Source organism: Palaemon carinicauda, chromosome 7, assembly GCF_036898095.1.
Source record: "Palaemon carinicauda isolate YSFRI2023 chromosome 7, ASM3689809v2, whole genome shotgun sequence".
Taxonomy (NCBI): domain Eukaryota; kingdom Metazoa; phylum Arthropoda; class Malacostraca; order Decapoda; family Palaemonidae; genus Palaemon; species Palaemon carinicauda.
The window spans coordinates 96594893-96615919 of NC_090731.1; the positions used below are offsets into that span (position 1 = coordinate 96594893).

At 35.9% G+C, this 21027-nt stretch overlaps 2 protein-coding genes across 2 annotated transcripts in view; one reads left to right on the top strand and one right to left on the bottom strand.

Annotated features, from left to right (window-relative positions):
* The window catches only part of LOC137643973 (large ribosomal subunit protein uL11-like), a 265311-nt gene that overhangs the window by 68621 nt on the left and 175663 nt on the right, over positions 1–21027 (top strand). The window contains exon 3 of the mRNA XM_068376805.1: positions 7609–7742. Coding sequence (XP_068232906.1) covers positions 7609–7742 — 134 coding nt within the window. The remainder of the gene's footprint in view (positions 1–7608; positions 7743–21027) is intronic.
* Positions 1–21027, bottom strand: part of LOC137643972 (uncharacterized) — a 111844-nt gene that overhangs the window by 49588 nt on the left and 41229 nt on the right. The gene's annotated exons all lie outside the window — the stretch shown is intronic.

Genomic DNA, 21027 nt, shown 5'->3' on the forward strand with positions numbered 1-21027 from the left:
AATTTTGTCCCATTTATACAATTTTCCTGACATTTATTTTCACAACACTTGAACATTATATTTCGGGTGGAAAGGAGAGTGGGAAAACACTTTTTTTCCGTCGAATCTTTTCAAATTCAATAAAAGTTTTTCAGTATATTCTCCAATAGTTACTCAAAATTCATCACTATTTATATCTATTTTGTATAATTTTAAGATAAAAAATTCGTCTACCAGCAGCGAGACCTCTCTCGGTAACTGGCTTAGGTGTACTAGTCTCTGGTAGGCTTTCTTTCAGTCTACCGGTAAAATGTATCAGTGACATAAATGTCCACGTGAAAAGTCCTTCTCTCACGGTGGCCATGGTGGAACTGTTCTGGAATATCTGAATGTAAAAGATGGTCTGAATTATGAGAAATATTATGCAACATGCATAACAAACCAATTAAACCATGGTGCCAGAGATTAATATCGAGATCAGGCATTAGAAATTTAATACACCGCAAGTTCCTGTTCAACAAATTAAAATGAGAATCAGCAGCAGAAGACCAGACAGGAAAACAATACTCGAAACAAGATAGAATGAAAGGTTTAAAACATTTCTTCAGCATAGATTGACCACCATAAATCTTAAAAGGCTTTCTCAATAAGCCAGTTTTCTTGTGCAATTGCAGAAACACAGACCTAATGTGTTACCTCAAAAGTGAATTTGTTATCGAGAGACACACCTAAAATTTTAAAAGTCATACAAAGGTAAAGAAATTTTATCAATGCTGAGATCCGGATGTTGAGGAGCCACTATCCTCCACCTACTTACAATTATACTTTGAGTTTTGTTAGAATTCAACTTCAATCCTCATAATTTACACCATCCACTAATTTTAGCAAGGTCTCTATTAAGGGATTCAGCAACCCCAGATCTACATTCCGGAGATGGAATTGATGTAAAGAGAGTAACATCATCTGCATATGCAACGAGCTTCTTTTCTGGGCCAAACCACAGGTCAAGTGTGTATAGTATGAAAGGTAATGGGCCAAGAACACTACCCTGAGGAACATCAGCTATCACATTTTTATACTCACTATGGTGCCCATCAACTACAAGTCTTTGCGATCTATTACTTAGAAATTCAATGACGATGCTAAGAAAAGACCCACCAATTGCCAACTGTTAAGTTTGTATTTTCTCATGGTATAGAAAATAAATGTAAAAACATGAACATTTTGTTGAAAAAAAAAATATTGTAAATTTACTTACTTAAAATTGGAATTTGTTGTCCGTCTTTGCTCTTCAGTTACTCAATTATATTACAACAATATACATCCTTTTTAGTTATTTCTTGTATAGGAAATTTATTCAGCTTTATAATTCAATTTCTAGTTTATTTCTATCTTCATTTCTTGATTAGCTACACTATGCAACGTCAACATAAGTAGGTTGACACATGACACTATTGCTCACAGTAAAAATCTATCCTTTTGCAATCAATCATTGCTAATTACCAATCAACTTTATATCAACATTTTTGCTACAGCCTGACGGATCAGCGAGGACTACAATATTTCCAGAAAAATTAAGTAATCTATCATAATTATAATAACGTTTTCTCCGCTTTTATAAATGCATTTTAGCATTGCAAAGATATTTTGCTTACATCTTAGAAAAGTTCAATCAATCTTCGGCAAAATGTTATAGCTATATGTTATAGTTTTGACGTACCAAGGTACAGAAAAAAATTATCTGTGGATGTGCACATTTTGCCTCTGGCCATAGATCAAAAGTGCTCTTGCCTGAAAGAACCTTGCAGAGTTCTATTGCATCTTCTTCTCCCTAGAGTACACCTGCTCGTGAAAGGTTTGTGACTTTGGCGATGAAAGGAAGAGTTTTCTTTTATCACCGCTACAAAGTGCTTTATCAAACTCTTTGTAAAGCTTGCAAGGTATTAGGCATTGCTGGTAGATTGAAAACAGGGCAATCCCTCCATAGATCTCATCCCTTAAAAAGAATGAAACCCAGATAAGAACCTCTTCCTTTCTCTGCTATGTCTGTGGACGTCATGCAGTTGCCAGGAGAGATTGTCTCGTACTCCTTTTCCTACCCAAATTGAAAGGAAGGGGAATGCTGGTTGTTAATCAGTAAAGCTTCAGAAACTATTAGAGTGATTTTTTGGGAGGGGACTAGCCTTCTTGTCAATGCAGTAAGTTTTGAAAGACGTCCTTGTAGATCCAGAAGGCAGTGTAGGAACAGTTGCATTAACTCTGTTGCTACGATTGTTCACCAGAGAGCCTCCAATAGCTATCGTGCTAAGGTATTCCCCTATATTCAAACCTCTGATATATATTAATTCACAGATTGAGACAAGAGGAAGGAAGTCTCTTTCAATGCTGATTTAGTTCCCCTGTAGGAGGACAGGAATGGGGCAATCATCGAAAGCCATTTGCAGACGATTATTTTTAGTATTACTTGCCAAGCTATAACCCTATTTGAAAAATCTGGATGTTATATGCCCAAGTTTTCCAACAGGAAAAATAGCCCAGTGAGGAAAGGAAATAATGAAACATAGAATAGTGTGCCTGAGTGTACCCTCAAGCAAGACGGTACCAATTGAAAGTGCTCCAAAGAGACTAGCGTGAGAACTTGTATGAACACTTGGGTACAGTGAGACAGAGTATGGATCTGAGGGTATGTGTCTCTCAGACACAGAATCATAGCTGTCTTCATTCTTAGGACAGACTCCATACAGCTAGCTATGCCCATCCTGAATGGTGTCTGGAGAACCAAGCATGTAGACTAATGACCAGTCTCCAGTTCTCTGTCGACTAATTTATTTTTAAGAATTGACTGTAAGAGTCCTGAAACCTTCTTGGCCGCTCCCATGTTGTCTCTATTCCTGCCTATAGGTGATGCGAGATGCCATTAAATTCTGTGATCCTTTCTGCCTCACCATCCTTAATCCCTCTACGTTGAAGGCCTGGTTATGGGGGAAAGATGGAGCACTGTCCGAACCTTCCAAGGGAAAGAAGAGCCTGTAGGAGCAGATTGAGCCTGAAAATCCTAGGGGCATTTTTCAATGCCTGCTAATGGTGCGATGGGGATCTCATAATAGTTACCCTTGAAATGGTTTGGAACCTTAGCGATGGAAGAGACCTGTTTACACCTTCTTCCACTATTACCCCTTCTGGGAATTGGGCTATGGTAAACGATTGTAAAGTTCCTGATCATCGAGGACAAGTGCGAGGCCCCCTGTCTTACAGTGAGTAAACACAATTGGATTATTACTATGGTAATAATCCAAGCAAAAACTCTCTTGACTCCCTTGTCTTCTGGAGAGGGAGGCAGTAATATTCTCTCTCCTCTTGGTTTCAAATGGCCCAAGGATCAGTTGAATTATGCATCAAAAGCTTTATTTTTGGCGATTGATTAGATCAAGTCTGCATACTTCCTCATCCTTGGGCTTGACAAACACTAGATTTTAGTGTAGCAAGTGATTGTGATTTCCCGGCGATTGAACATTGATGTAGCTTTGAGGCTGGCTATTGAAATGCTTCCATAGCAGCGTACTCAGGTGTCGGGATATTGTATCATCGTGCATGAGTCTCCATCAAGTCCTTCTCATCAATGTGGACTCAGCTGGTTCAATTGATTGGGTAGGTATCCTGCAAAAAGTCTAGGAATATGGAACGTATTAGTTTCTATAGTGTAAGTAATCCTATTATTCAGAGGAAGTTGGAATTGCCATACTAAGCTATCCTAAATGTAGCTTTCTCTATTACTGTCTTCTTGAAGAAAATATACAAAAGAACTTGGTTGGAAAGTATCCTTGCAAACAGTCGCACATGCGCATGATGTGACATTTCCGTGCTTGTATGAATGCTGCAGTCAGATTGGAGTAGTCATCTGTTCAAATCCTTCAAGCACAGCCAGGATGGAAGATTTTGATGTGTATAGAACAGTCATTCATGGAAATGTCTCTGAGCGTGGGATCTATGTCGATGATAGGTATCTGCGAATAATGAAATTTCGCTAAGATGAGAGTGACTGCAAATTACTTGCTAAGCAATGAGAAGGAGCATAATCTCCTGTTCATTGTATCAAAAAACCTTTCCTAAGGTTGAGTTTTGGTACAGCACTGCTCCTCTTATAAATCCATGCAAAGGATTCGGCCTAAGTCATCCTGTGCCTGTGCCTTGGTGATTCTTTCTTCCTTCTCTTCAGTGGTAGGAGTGCTAATAAGGAACACGTGAACTAGTTCCCTGGTGACTCAAAGAGGATGAGTGCTTAAGTCACGAATGTAAGTTCCAATTATTGTTCCAGGTCATGTGGTTCCCGATCGTGGTAACTGATTGGAAGGATCCCTATCATGGTAACAGATGGTAACCAATCATAAAGTTCATAATCGATGTAACCGATTGTATGGTTCCTATTTGAGGTAAATGATTATAAGGTTCCTGATTGAGGTAAACAATTGTAAGATTCCCAGTCGAAGTACATGATAGTAACGTTCCTGATTGTGGTAATTGATCATAAGGTTCCTTATCATGGAGAACAAGCATGAGCAAACACAATTGGATAATTACCATAAAGACGAAACATGAAGCGGCAGGGTACAAGGAAAACCTGACGCTCAGGAAGGTAAGATCTGGTAGCCCATAAGGCGATTGTAACAATCGTTGAATCTCCTTCCACGATATCGTGGAATGGAAGAGCAGGAACAAAGCAGATGCCAGCAGTTCTGTGACTCAAAAGTCACTGAAGAAAATATGTGAAGTGTCCATTTGCATAGCATTGAGAAAGCACAGTAAACACTTGAACATTGTACCAGAACGTATTCATGAAGAAATAAAGTAAGCATTTCCGATATGTAACCTCTCGCCTCGCATACAATGTAAGATCATTCTAGGTGTCTGACTTACTTAGATTGGCAAGGGGCCTTTCCTTCCGATTAAGAAAATGGGAACTTGATCTCTTACGAGACCGAGAGCTAAAATCAGGGATTTGAGAATTTGTATCAGGAACCACTCAGAGCTTGTCGCAATCTTGGTACATTCCGCTTCTCTTGATACATAATGGCCTCACATACTCATTTAAAGATCTTTGGAGTCATGCATCTACATTAATCCAACCTTTTTATAGGGGCACTGTATCTGGTGCAAGACAGACCACTGTTGTAAAATAGAGTACCAAATGAATTCCCAAAGAGACAACTCTCAGTATGCCTTTTTTCATGAAGAGAAGGGCGAGGCTCTTATTCCTAATAGTAGTGTGTGTGGTCGTTTTTATGAGAGAACACAAATAGCCAGTGTGTAAGCACCTGCACCACATACTGATTTGTATCGTCAGGGAAGGAATGTTCTCATCATATATTCTCTCACTTTGCAAAATTGGCTGGCGAACTTAAAACTATCAAGTTTCTTGGCTCACTAGAAGACGAATGGGAGCTCTCAGAAGAGGGTGAGCATAGATGTGAGGACATACGCAAACAGTTGAGGGCGCTCTCGGGCTCGTGTGCAAGGGAGAACTTGTGGGCACTCTAGGGCTCATGCTCAAGGGAGAATTCGTGGGCGCTCACACATGAGAGCAAGTGAGAGCGGTACTCATGTAGGATTACACAAGAATAAGCAGATGAACATGTGCTCCCGTAGGAGTGCCTGTGTGACCAGGTGAAGGTGCTTCTGTATGAGCATGCTCTTGCACAGAAGAACTTTTGGGATTGTGCACACCCACAGGAAAACTTGTGGGCGTGTGCCAGCAGGAGGGTTCATGCACAGGGGAGTGTGCATAAAGAGAAGAGCGCATATGCACATAGTAGCACTGGCAAACATGTGAGGGCTGGTGTACCTATGGGGCGCGCTTCTGTATGAGCACATTATTTGGGTGTGAGCATGGTAGCGTGCTGATAGGCACGCGAAAGGTGTGCATACAGATAAGGGCATGCAAAGGGCAAGCGAACAGATGACCTCTCCTGGCTAAACCCCAAGATTATAAAACTTAAGACATCTGATTTCCTTTATGGATTAAGAAGTTTATTCTTATTAGCTATTCAAATACCTTGTACTTGATATTATGAATAAACCCTTGCAAATTCTCTGACTACAGGGGCATTACTCATAAGCATACATACTCCCCATTAACCTAGGACATTGTTTTCTTACTGATTAAACATCTTAGTATACCTAGATGGTGTACGAGTGAGGCTATATTATTTAATTTCAATCCTACAAATATTGTTTTAAATATTCTATATATCATATATTAATTGTGACAGCGACATGTGATAGAAATTTTCATTTACTGATGTCCTGATAAATAATGTCAAATACCTTATTTTTTATTATTTCAGCAAGCCACACAAAAGATAAAAAAAAAAGATAGCATTACTAGAGTGGTAAATTTCCTCTTACTTATTAGTGCAAAAGAAGTCAACTATGTAGGGAACGATAATCTTGGTAACTTACATTCAAAGTTTTATTTCTATAAATGGTTGTGCTAAAAATCAAGTTATTTATTTCAACAATTACGACTATTTTAACTTTACTTCCATTCTACAAGTTTATTGTTGTGAGGTCTTGTCTAAACTCGTCTTTCTTTATTATCAGTAGTAAAGAAATCAGTTGGGACATGTTTTCTAGAAAATTTTATGAAAGACTGTCCTGGCCGGTCAAAGATGCTAAATTTAGCTATTTAAATAAGTATACTTATCAAGACAAAATACCTACTTTAGTAACTGAGGTAATAGAAAAGTATGTAATTAACATTATACTAGTGTATATTAGAAAGAAAAAAAAAGTCTGCAAATATGATGGTAGGTTTGTTGAAAGGAATATATTAGTTGTTTGTACTTTATTGAATTTGCTTTAATAATTTGAAATTTGGTGAGGTTAAATCATTCATGCTTAACTTTCAAGTATTTATACACCTGGTTAGTATTTTAATTTTGTTTGTTTTGGAGGATGTGAGTCATATTCCACCATTTAGAATTAGGAATATGCTTATGAATGGAAGTTTGTATGATGGTCCAAAATGATACTCAAGTTCTTCTGTATCTTGTTTTCTATTGTAGTTACAAGGAAAAGGCTAACCTTCTCTTTCCTGTTATCAGTTTAGTGGTGAACCATATATACTGTACGAAATGCACAACACGAATCAGTAATTGTATTTCACTTGCACTTCAATCGCAGAAGACAATTCTCTATCTTTATGTTGTTGCAAAAGAACAATTTTGGTGCTATAACAGGTTATTTTCATATAAAGAAAAAAACAATTATCATAATTGATATTGGGTGCTTCACATACAATATACCAGTGCTACTTTAGAATTTAAGTTTTAGACATTGTGTAGATTCAGTGATCATAAAACCTCAGAACAGATTACTAATAGATATAAACAAAAGTCGAATCCAACACTAATATGCTGGTTTGTTTATGAATATATAACTAAATGTCAGAATAAAGCTACGTAACAGATTTTTTTAGTCTGTTCCTCGCAACTCTTTGCCATACAATATTATCTAAATATGAAAAGGGTTATTGTGAAGATTGATAACATTTCTTAAAGAAAAAATTAATGTTCCTGTGAAACTAATACGGTCCTCCAGTATTCATGATGATTTTCTGTATCATTTTCTCAGTCAAGTTAAGAGCTGTGGGAGGCGAAGTTGGTGCCACATCTTCATTAGCTCCCAAAGTCGGACCTCTTGGACTCTCGCCTAAGAAAGTTGGCGAAGACATTTGTAAAGCAACTGGGGCGTGGAAAGGTTTGAAGGTAAGAGGTTGGATTTGTAAGCATTCATTTCAATCATTATCATCTATGTGAGACAAGTTAATAATTTTCTTCAATAAATCTCTATTTGTTGGTGTTTTGTTTGCTTTTATTGTGAAAAAATCTTACGAATTTCATATAAGTGTGGAAATTCTAAATGAAAATATCCTTGGGATACATAAATTTTAACTTAAGCAATTGAAAAGCACACTATACCACTGCTTAAACAACCAACAAACACACAATGCTTCTGCTTAATCATTTAAAAAAAAAAAAAACCACAATACTCCCGCTTAAGCAATTAACACACACATAATAACCCTGCTTAAGGAATTAACATACAGACAGTACTCCTGATTAAGCAATTAACAAACAAACAATAATCCTGCTTAAACAACTAATAAACATACAATACACCTGCCTAAGCAATTAACATAAACACAATACTCCTGCTTAAGCAAATACCAAACTACAATACTCCTTCTTAAGCAATTAAGAAACACAATACGCCTGCTTAATTGATTACCAATACACAGTACTTCCGCCTAGCAATTAACACACACACAATACTCCTGCTTAAGCAATTAACAAACACACAATACTCCTGCTTAAACAACTAAAAAACACACAATAATTCTGCTTAAGCAATTAAAAACATACACTACTCCTGCTTAAGCAGTTAACAAATACACAATACTCTTGTCTAAGCAATTAACAAGCACCGAATGCTCCTGTTTAAGCAATTAAAAAACACACAATGCTCCTACTCAAGAAACTAATAAACATACAATACCCCTGCTTAAGCAATTAACAAACAAACACAATACGCCTGCCTAAGGAATTAACAAACACACAATACTCCTACGTAAGCAATTGATAAATCATAATACTCTTGCTTAGGCAGTTAACAAACATACAATACTCCTGCTCAAACAATTAACAAACACTTAATACCCTTGCTATAGCAACTAAGAAACACAATACTCCTCCTTAAAGAATTAACAAACACACAATACTCCTGCCTAAGCAATTTCGAAACACACATTACTCCTGCTTAAACAATTAATAAACACACATTACTCCTGCTTAAACAATTAACAAACACATATTACTCCTGCTTCAGCAATTAACAAACAGACAATAATCCTGCTTAAGTAATTAATACACAATAATCCTGACTAAGCAATTAACAAACACACAATACTCTTGCTTTAGCAACTAATAAACGAAAAATACTCCTGCTTAAGCAATTAATAAACACACAGTGCTCCTTCTAAGCAGTTAACAAGCAAACAATACTCATGTGAAAGCAATAATTAAACACACAATACTCCTGGTTAAGTAATTAACAAGTACGCAATAGTCATGCTTAACCAAACACACAGTACTCCTGCTTAACCAAACACACAGTACTCCTGCTTAACCAAACACACAATACTCCTGCTTAAGCAATTAACAAACACACAGTACGGCTGCCTAAGCAATTAACAAACACATAATACTCGTGCTTAAGCTATTAACAAACGCTTAATACTCCTGCTTAAGCAACTAACAAACACACAGTACTCATACTTCAGCCTAAGAAATTAACACACACACATACTCCTACGTAGGCAATTAAAAAACTCACACTAATCCTTCTTAAGCAATTAACAAACACACATTACTCCTGCTTAAGCAGCTAACAAACACACAGTACTCCCTCCTAAGCCATTGACAACCCACAATACTCCTGCTTAAGCAATTAACAAACACACAATACTTCCTGCTTAAGCAGTTAACAAAACACAATACTCCTGCTTAAGCAGTTAACAAACACACAATACTTCCTGCTTAAGCAGTTAACAAAACACAATACTCCTGCTTAAGGAGTTAACAAACACACAATACTCCTGTTTTAGCAATTAACAAATCCACAATACTCTTGACTAAGCAATTAACAAACACAATACTCCTCCTTAAGAAATTACCAACACACAGTATGCCTGGTTAAGCAATTAACAAACACAACACACTCCTGCTTAAGCAATCAACAAACAGACAGTACTACTGCTTAATCAATTAACAAACACAAATTACTCCTGCTTGAGCAATTAACAAACATACAATACTCCTGCTTAAAAAATTAATGAACACGCAATATTCAAGCTTGAGCAATTAAGAGACTCACAACACTCCTGCCTAAGGAATTAAAAAGCACAAAATACTCCAACGTAATTAATTAACACTCACAATATTCTTGCTTAAGACATACATAAACACACAATACTCTTGCATAAGACATACATAAACACACAGTACTCCTTCTAAACAATTAAAAAACACAAGACTCCTGGCTAGTACAGTGGTAACGTATTTGCCTCGCATTCGCGTGGCAAGAGATCGATCCCCGCCCAGGGCCGTGAGTTTAAGCTGTTTACTGGGGAGGCTACTGCTGTGGTAGGGCACCACAGTAGGGGGTTGGGCTTGCCCGGCTGACGTTCTGGTGAGCATCTATTCTGATGGAACTGGAACTGGAACCAGACACCTTTAACCTTTAACCTTTAACAAGCACATAATACTCCTGCTTAAGCAATTAACAGACACTAAATACTCCTGCTTAAACAACTAACAAACACGATACTCCTGCTTAAGCAATTAACAAACACAAAATACTCCTCCTTAAGCTATTATCAAACACACAATACTACTACATAGGCATTTAACAAACTCACATTACTCCTGCTAAAGCAATTAAGAAACACATAATACTCCTGCTTAAGCAATTAACAAAACACAATACTCCTGCTTAATTAATTACCAAAAACACAACACTTCTGTTTAAGCAATTAACTAACACACAATACTACATCCTAAGCAATCAACAAACACATAATACTCCTGCTCAAGCAATTGCCAGCACACAATGCACCTGTTTAAGCAATTGACAAACACAACATACTTCTGCTTAAGCAATCAATAAACAGACAATACTACTGCGTAAGCAATTAACAAACACATAATACTCCTGCTTAAGCAATTAACAAAACACAATACTCCTGCTTAATTAATTACCAAACACACAACACTTCTGTTTAAGCAATTATCTAACACACAATACTACTTCCTAAGCAATTAACAAACACACAATACTCTTGTTTGCTAAAAGAGAAGCAAGAAATCATCATTATGGTGTTGGGATATGAATAAATAAGATAGTCAACTGAACGTTGTCCGATGAGCCACCAAATAGATGAAAAAATGATATAAGCCTTATTTTATTCTGCTTGTGGCAGGATCACTTTAAACCTAATCTGTGTCTCAAATGATAACGAAATCAATATGCTTAAAGAAACGTTTCTATCCAAACGAATAGGTGGACGAGGAGTCACCAATGCAATGCATTAGTTTATGTTAAGCTATTGAACTTTTTTGTGGGTTTACTAGTTGAACATAAAAACAGCTGTAAGATGACCTTTCCGTTTAATTCAAAGGTATGCAATAAAGGCCCTTGGAATCTCCTAGTGCCATTAGATATCGATATGACACGTGAAAACTTGGATGTAAATTGATGGAAATTGAGAGAACTTGGATGTCAGATGTTGATTGAATTTTTAGTAGTATAAACTCTATGAATGATGGCGGTAAGAACAAGAAAACAATGGCGTAGCCAAGGGGGGTGGGGTGGGGGGCAATCCCCCCCCCGGGGGGGAAAATCTTGCCCCTCCTGAGAGGGGTCTCCTTGTCCCCCCTCTCAGAATTTAAAGTTTTCATGTCATTTCTTTTAATATCTTTACTGAAATCATTGCACATCTATATTATGCGATCAAAGTCTGTAAGTTATACAGAGCTCTCAACACTGATATCTACATGCGTTATCTAATACACACTAGATGAAGTCAGAAATCGTACAATAATTTACACTTATTTGTTACTAATTAAATTAAAACAGTAAATTTGGATATGGTCATAGGGAAAAAATACATGTAAAACAGTGCTGCTGAAAATTAAACAATTGAAACTGAAATCCTATTGGAAATTATGTGGATATGTTACTACTAGTGACATTTGGAAGACAAAATTAATAGTGGAGGAATACGAATGTGTTAGGTAACAAATCTTATAATCCACTATCAAATTTCTTGGTGTCCCACACATTGAAAGGAAAAGATCAAATGAGTTAGACTTGGATGACTTCGTTAAATTTTTTTGCGAACCACCATGATAATAGAAAGATTGCTCTTATCTAATTGACATGGCATAAAGTTTTATGAACATACAGTAAGAAGACATAAATTGCAAGAATAAGTAAGTTTTTTGTCATGTTCACTATGTAACTGGACTTATGAAAAGTATGAATATGTCACTATACGTTAAGTATGCATCGTTGTACTTCTTCACTTAGTAAAATTATCACTGAAGCTGACTTGCATTTCTGTATAAAAAAAGTGACAAAAACTGTGCAGTTGCATTGTATTTCTACTACTTTGTAAGATGTGTAGGCTTACTGGAACATAGTAATAAATGAGCTGTGCTTTTGCAACTAAATTCAATATAGTGTTATTACTGTTATTGCTGAGTGCATTCAAACTTATTCTCGAAACTGAAACTCAAGGTACCCCAAAGAAGAATTAAAGTTCAAACTGCATAGTCTTATGTCCAGGGAGGGTGCCTCCTACACAAGATGAGGGGGGTTGACCATATGATTATCCCCACTGCCCCTAGAAAATCATGAAACTGTAATGAAGCTGAACTTAAGTCTTCTGACTGGTACATCTGATTTTCATGTCTAAGGTCAAAATGACTATTCTGGATGCTCAGAATGCATCTGACAGTCTCAGAACTGCTGGCTTACAGACCCTCTGCCGCATGGCTTCGGCCCTTTGGGCCTCGCATAGGGCTGCACCCTTTAAATATGACCTTGCCCCATGCTTGCCCCCCCCCCTTTCTGAGACACCCCTGGCTACGCCGCTGCAAGAAAAGTATTCAGATGTAAGATGTAGCAAATATTTAACACTTTATACCTGCGCCAAGAAAGGAACTGGAGAGCTGATGAAGTTGGTATAATAAATATAGAGAAGAACGAGTGAAATCATCTGAGACACTTCATATGTCCGTGAATCCTAAATGGCAGTACAAACAGATGGGTTCTCCTCCATCTCACAGTGAGGAGTAGAAGTGTAACACGCATTGGGACATTTGTTTATATTGTTTTATCTAAAGAAATAAAGAATGAAAACTTGAGAAAGTTAAATCTTGGAATTTTGTTGAATAGAATATGAGAAAAGAAACTTCATTATTCATTGAAAGCTTATGCTGATTATATAGAGTTTGTGTGGAAAAAAAACTTAGAATCGTGAGATATATAATCAACACAGAATGAGTGTTCAAATGCATAGTATAATGCAATATATGGCGAAAAATAGCATCAGCACATTCGAAGAGTCAGAGTGTAAATGCCTATTATAATGCTACATGCGGTGAGATATGCTATAAACACATCAGTGGAGTTATGGAGTAAATGCCTATCACAATGCAATATATGGAGAGATATGTCATCAACATGTTAATAGAGTCAAGGTATAACTGCCTATCATTATACATCATATGGCGAGATATGTCCTCAACACATTAAAAGAGGGTGTAAGTGCCTATCACTTATCATAATGCAACATATGGTGAAATATGTCATCAACACATTAAAAGAGTCAAGGTGTGGATGCCAATCATGATGTAATATATGGTGAGATATGCCAATGCCATCAACACATTAATAGAGTCAAGGTGTAAATGCCTATCATGGTGCAACATATGGTGGAATATGTCATCAACACATTAAGAGAGTAAAGGTGTAAATGCCTATCATGATGGAACATATGGTGAGATATGTCATCAACACATTAAATCAGCTTATATATACCTATCATGATGCAACATATAGTGATATATGTCATCTAAGCATTAATGGAGGTATGGTGTAAAGGATTATATATATATATATATATATATATATATATATATATATATATATATATATACACACAAACACACACACACACATATATATATATATATATATATATATATAGATAGATAGATATATATAGATATATTCTTAGGTAGTGGGTTGGCTAGGGCACCAGCCGCCCGTTGAGATACTACCGCTATAGAGTTATGGGGTCCTTTGACTGACCAGACAGTACTACATTGGATCTTTTTCTCTGGTTACGGTTCTTTCCCTTTGCCTAAACAGATACCGAATAGTCTGGCCTATTCTTTACAGATTCCCCTCTGTCCTTATACACCTGACAACAGCGAGATTTCCAAACAATTCTTCTTCTCCCAAGGGGTTAACTACTGCACTGTAATTGTTCAGTGGCTAGAATTGGTAAGAGTAGAAGAGGCTCTTTAGCTACGGTAAGCAGCTCTTCTAGGAGAAGGCCACTCCAAAATCAAACCATTGTTCTCTAGTCTTGGGTAGTGCCATAGCCTCTGTACCATGGCCTTCCACTGTCTTGGGTTAGAGTTCTCCTGCTTGAGGGTACACTCGGGAACACTGTTCTATCTAGTTTCTCTTCCTCTTGTTTTGTTAAAGTTTTTATAGTTTATTTAGGAATTATTTATTTCAATGTTTTTACTGTTCTTAAAATATTTTATTTTTCCTTGTTTCCTTTCTTCACTGGGCTATTTTCCCTGTTGGGGCCCCAGGGCTTATAGCATCCTGATTTTCCAACTAGGGCTGTAGCTTATCATTTAATAATAATAATAATAATAATAATAATAATCTCATCACCACATTAGAAGAATCAGGGTGTAAATGCCTATGATGTTGAAACATATGGCAAGATATGTCATCAACACATTAAAAGGGTAAGGGTAAAAATGCCTATCATGATGCAACATATGGTGAGATGTGTCATCAACAAATTAATGGAGTTAGGGTGGAAAAGACTATAATAATGCAACATACGGCAAAATAAGTCATCAACGCAGGATATAGATGCCTATCATGATGGGACATAGGGGAGATATGTCATCAACACATAATAGAGATAGGGTGCAAATGCCTATCATGATGTAACATACGGCAAAATATGTCATCAACACATTAATATAGTCAGTATGTAAATGCCTAGCATAAGGCAATATATGGCGAGATATATCATTGACACATTAAAATAGTCAGTATGTAAATGCCTAACATAATGCAACCTATGGTGAGATATGTCATCAACACTTTGAAATAATCAGGGTATATATGCCTATGATGATGCAAGATATGGCGAGATATGTTATCAACACATTAAAAGAGTAAGTGTGAAAATGCCCATCATGATGCAACATATGGTGAGCTATGTCATCAACACATTGAAAGAGTTATCTTGTAAATGCCTATCATGATACGGCATATAGTGAGATATTCATCAACATATTAATGGGGTTAAGGTGTAAAAGACTATCATAATGCAATATATAGTGAGATATGTCATTAACACATCAAAAGAGTCAGGATGTAAATGCCTGTCATGATGCAACCTATGGAGAGATATGTCATCAACACATTAATAGAGATAGGGTGAAAATGACTATCATGATGCAGCATATGGCGAGAAATATCATCAACACATTATAAGAGTCAGTATGTACTATAAATGCCTAACATAAGCCAAATTATAGCGAGGTATGTCATCAACACAATGAAAGAGTTGGTATGTTAATGCCTAACATAATGCAACCTATGGCGAGATATGTCATCAATACGTTAAAAGAGTCAGTATGTAAATGCCTATCATAATCCAACATATGGTGAGATATGTCATCAAAAAATTAAAAGGGTCATTTTGTAAATGCCAATCATAATGCAACATTTGGAATGATAGGTCATCAATATATTAAATGCCTATCACAACGCAACCTATACCGAGGTATGTCTTCAACATAATGATAGAGTCAGGGTGTAAATGCTAGAAAGCAACATATGGCGAGATATGTCATCAATACATGAAAAGAGTCAGGGTGTAAATGCCTATAATAATGCAACATACGGTGAGATATGTTAGCAAGATATTAAATTACTCGGGTTTTAAATGCTTATCATAATATAAATGCTTATCATGAAGAAACCTAAGGAGTGATATGTCATTAACACAATAATAGATTCAAGGTTTAAATACCTACCATAATGCAACATATGGCAAGATATGATATTAATACATTAAAAGAGCTAGGGTGTAAATGCCTATCGCAATGCAATATATGGTGAGGTATGTCCTCAAAACAATAAAAGGCCTGAGGTGTAAATGCCTAGCATGATACAGTGTATGGCGAGGTAGGTCATCATCACATTAAAAGAGCTAGAATGTAAATGCCTACCATAATGCAACATATAGTAGGGTATATCCGCAACACTTTAAAAGAGTCATGGTTTTAATGCCTGCCATAATGCAACATATGGTGAGATATGTCATCAATACATTGAGAGAGTCAGGAGGTAAATGCCTACCATAATGCAACATATGGGGATATATGTCATCAACACATTAATAGAGTCAGGATATAAATGCCTATCATAATGCAATATTTGTGGAGATAATATGTCATCAACACATTAATAGAGATAGCGTATGAAGGCCTATCATAATGCAACATATGGTAGGATATGCCCACAAATATTAAAAATCTCAGCATGACTCCCATAATGCAACATATGGTGAGATATGTCTTCAATAGCTTCAGAGAGTCAAGGGGTAAATGCCTACAATAATGGAACATATGGTGATATATGTCATCAGCACATTAAAAGTGCCAGGGTGTAAATGCCTATCTTAATGTAACATATGGGGAAATATGTCATCAACACATCAATAGAATCATAGTTAGAGATCGTACCATAATGCAACATATGCCGAGATATGCCATAAACACATTAAAAGAGTCAGGGTTTAAATCCCTATCATAATGAAACATAAGGCGAGATAAGTCATCAACACATTAAAAAAGCCAGGGTGTAAATGCCTATTATAATGCAATATATAGGCAGATGTGTTATTAACACATTCAAAGTGTGCCAGAGTGTAAATTGCTATTATGATACAACATATGGGAAAATATGGCATCAACACCTGAATATAATTATGGTATAAATGCCTATCATAATGCAACATATAGTGAGATATGTCATCAAAACATTATTAGAATAAGGGTGGAAAGAAATTTTATCAACACATCAATAGAATCAGGGTATAAAACCTTACCATAGTGAAACATTGGTGAAATAGGTCATCAACACATTAAAATGTCTATTATAATTCATTATATGACGAGGCATGTCCTCAATACATTATAAGGGTCGGGATGTAATTGACCATCATATTTTATCATATGTTGACATATGTCATCAACACATTAAAACAGTGAGGGTATAAATGCCTATAATAATGCAAAAAATAGCGTGATATGTCATCAATATATTAAACTAGTCAGGGTATAAACGCACACCATAATGCAATATATGGCAACACATTGGAAGGCTCAGGCTGTCAATGCTTAAAATAATGGAACATATTTTGAATTGCATCCTCAATACATAAAAAGAGTCAGGGTGTTAATGCCTAGCATAATGGAAGATTTGGTGGGATATGTCATCTACACATTAAAAGTTTCATGGTGTAAATGCCTACCATAATGCAACATATGGCGAGATATGTCCTCAACACATAAAAAGAGGCAGGATGTAAATGCCCACAAATGCAACATATGGCGAGATATGTCCTCAACTCATTAAAAGACCCAGGGTGTAAATGACTGCCAAAATACAAAGTATGGTGGGAAATGTCATCAACACATTCAAAGGGTCAGCGTGTAGATGCCTGCCAAGGTGTGATATATGGCGAAATATGGCATTAACACATTAAAATATTCAGGTTGTAAAAGCCTATCATAATACATCATATGGTGAGATATATAATCAGCACATTAATAGTGTAAGGGTGTAAATGCCTATCGTAATACAAAATATGAGGATATATATCATCTGTACATTAAAGGAGTCAGTGTAAATGCCTACCATGGTGCAACATATGGTGAGGTATGTCCTCAAAACATTAATAAAGTTAGGATGTACACCCTAACTTTATTAATGTTTTGAGGACATACCTCACCATATGTTGCACCATGGTAGGCATTTACACTGACTCCTTTAATGTACAGATGATAAATGCCTACTATAAGGAAACATATGGCGGGATATGTTATCAACATATTAATAGAATGAGGGCCTAAATGCCTATCATAATGCTACTTATGGTGATATATGTCATCAACACATAAGAAAAGCGATTATGCAAATGCCTATCATAATGCAATATATGATGATATATGTCATCAACACATTGTTATAGTTGGTTTTATATGCTTATCATAATGTAACTTATGGTGAAATATTTCATCAACTCATTAAGAGAGTCCGGATTAAATGCCTATCTTCATGCAACGTATGGGGAGATATGTCATCAACAAATTAGTGGAATTAGGGTGTAAATTGCCTCCATAATACAACATATTGTGAGATATGGCATCAACACTTCAATAGAGTAGGGTGTAAATGTCCATCATAATGCAACACATGGATAGATATATAATCATCATATTAAAAGAGTCGGTGTGTAAATGCCTATTATAATGCTACATATGGTGATATGACATCAAAACTTTGAAAGATTTAGGGAGTAAATACCTATGATAATGCAACATATGGTGAGATATGTCATCAATATATAAAAAGACAAGGGGTGTAAATGGCTACCATAATGCAACATGAAGTGTAATATGTTATCAATACATAAAAAGAGTTGGGGTGTAAATGACTATCTTCATGTAAAATAATGTGAGATATGTCATCAACACATTGAAGGAGTCGGGGCCTGAATGCCTTGCATAATACATCTCATTATGAAATATATCCTCAACACATTATTAGTCAGTGTGTTAATGCCTATCATAATGCAACATAAAAGGAAATATATACTCAACATATTAGATGAGTTAGTGTTGATTCCTACCATAATGCAACATATGGTGAGATATGTTGTCAACACATTAAAAGAGCCACGATGTAAAGGCCTATCAAAATGTAGCATATTTCGAGATATGTTATCAACATATTAAAAGAGGCGGGATCTAAAGGCCTATCATAATGCAGCATATGGCGAGATATATCATCAACATATTAAAAGTACCGGGGTGTAAGTGCCTATCATAATGCATCATTTAGCGAGATATGTCCTCAGCACATTAAAAGAGTCAGACTGTAAATGCCTAAAATAATGCAACTTATGGTGAGATATGTCCGGAACACATTAAGAGAGTCAGGGTGTAAATGCCTACCATAATGTAACGTATGGTGATATATGTCATTAACACATTAAGAGAGTCATGGTATAAATGCCTACAATAATGCAACATATGGTCACACGTCATTAACACATTAATAGAATCCTGGTTTAAATGCCTACCATAATGCAATATATGGCGAGATATGTCCTCAGCACATTAAAAGAGTTAGAGTGTAAATGCTTACCATAATGCAACACACGGTGAGATATGTCCTTTACACATTAAAAGAGTTAAAGTTTAAATGTGAACAATAATGTAACAAATGGTGACACATGTAATCAACACATTATTAGAACGATTGTTTAAATGCCTAGCATAATGCATTATATGGTGAAATATATCATCAGCACGTTAAAAGAGTCAGGGTGTAAGTACCTACCACAATGAAATATATGGTGATATAAGTCACCAAAACATTAATAGAAGGAGTGTTCAAATCCTTAGCATAATGCAATATATAGCGAAATATATCATCAACACGTTAAAAGACCTAGGGTGTAAATGGCGATCATAATGCAGCATATGGCGAGATATAACATGAACACATTAAAAGAGTTAAGGCATAAAGCTTTATCATAATGCATCATATGACGAGATAAGTCTCCAATACATTAAAATGCGTATGAAAATATAACATATGGTGATATATGTCATCAACACATTAAAAGTCACTGAGTAAATGCCTATAATAATGCAACATATGGTGATGAATGTCCTCAACACATTAAAAGATTCAATCAGTAAATACCTATCATTATGCAGCGTATGGCGAGATATGTCTTCAACATATTAAAAGATTCAATCAGTAAATACCTATCATTATGCAGCGTATGGCGAGATATGTCTTCAACATATTAAAAGAGTCAAGGTATGAATGTCTATCATAATGTAGCATATGGCAAGATATGTCATTAACACATTAAATGATTCAGTCTTTAAAGGCCTTCTATAATGTAATGTATAACAAGATATGCCATCAACACTTTAGGAGATTCAATCTGTAAATGCCGACCATAATGCAATATATGGCGACATATGTCATTAACACATTGAAATATTCAATCCGTAAATGTCTATAATAATGCAACATAGGCAATATATGTCCTCAACCCATTAAAAGAATCAGTGTGTAAATGCCCATATAATGCAACATGTGATGAGATATTTCCTCAGCACATAAAAAGTGTCAGGGTATAAATGCTTATCATGATACAGCATATGGTGAGATATGTCATCAACACATTGAAAGGATCAGAGTGTAAATGCCTACCCTGGTGCAACATATGGTGAGATATGTCATCAACACATTGAAAGGGTAGAGTGTAAATGGCTACCCTGGTGCAACATATGGTAAGATATGTCATCAACACAATTAAAAGGGTCAGCATATAAATGCCTATCACGATGTAACATATGGTGAGATATATTTTCATTATATTGAAAGAGTGTATATGCGTATCATAATGCAATATATGACTAGATATGTCCTTAGCACATTAGAGTTTGGATCCAAATGTATATCATGGTGCTGCATATGGTTAGATATTTCCTTAACACATTAAAAGATTTACGGTGTGAATGCCCATCCTAATATTACAGAATACGAGATGCCATCAACATATTAATAGAGTTAGGGTGTAAATGCTTATCATGATGCAACATATGGTGACATATATCATCAAGACATTAAAAGCATTTGGGTGTAAATGCCTACCACTGTGCAACATTTGGTGATATCTGTCCTCAATACATGAAAAGATTCAGGGTGTAAATGCCTATCATAATACAATATATGGCGAGATATGTCATCAACACATTAATAGTGTCAGGGTGTAAATGCTTATTATAATACTACATATTGCGAGATATTTTCTCAACGCATCAAAGGATTCATGATTTGAATACATATCATAAT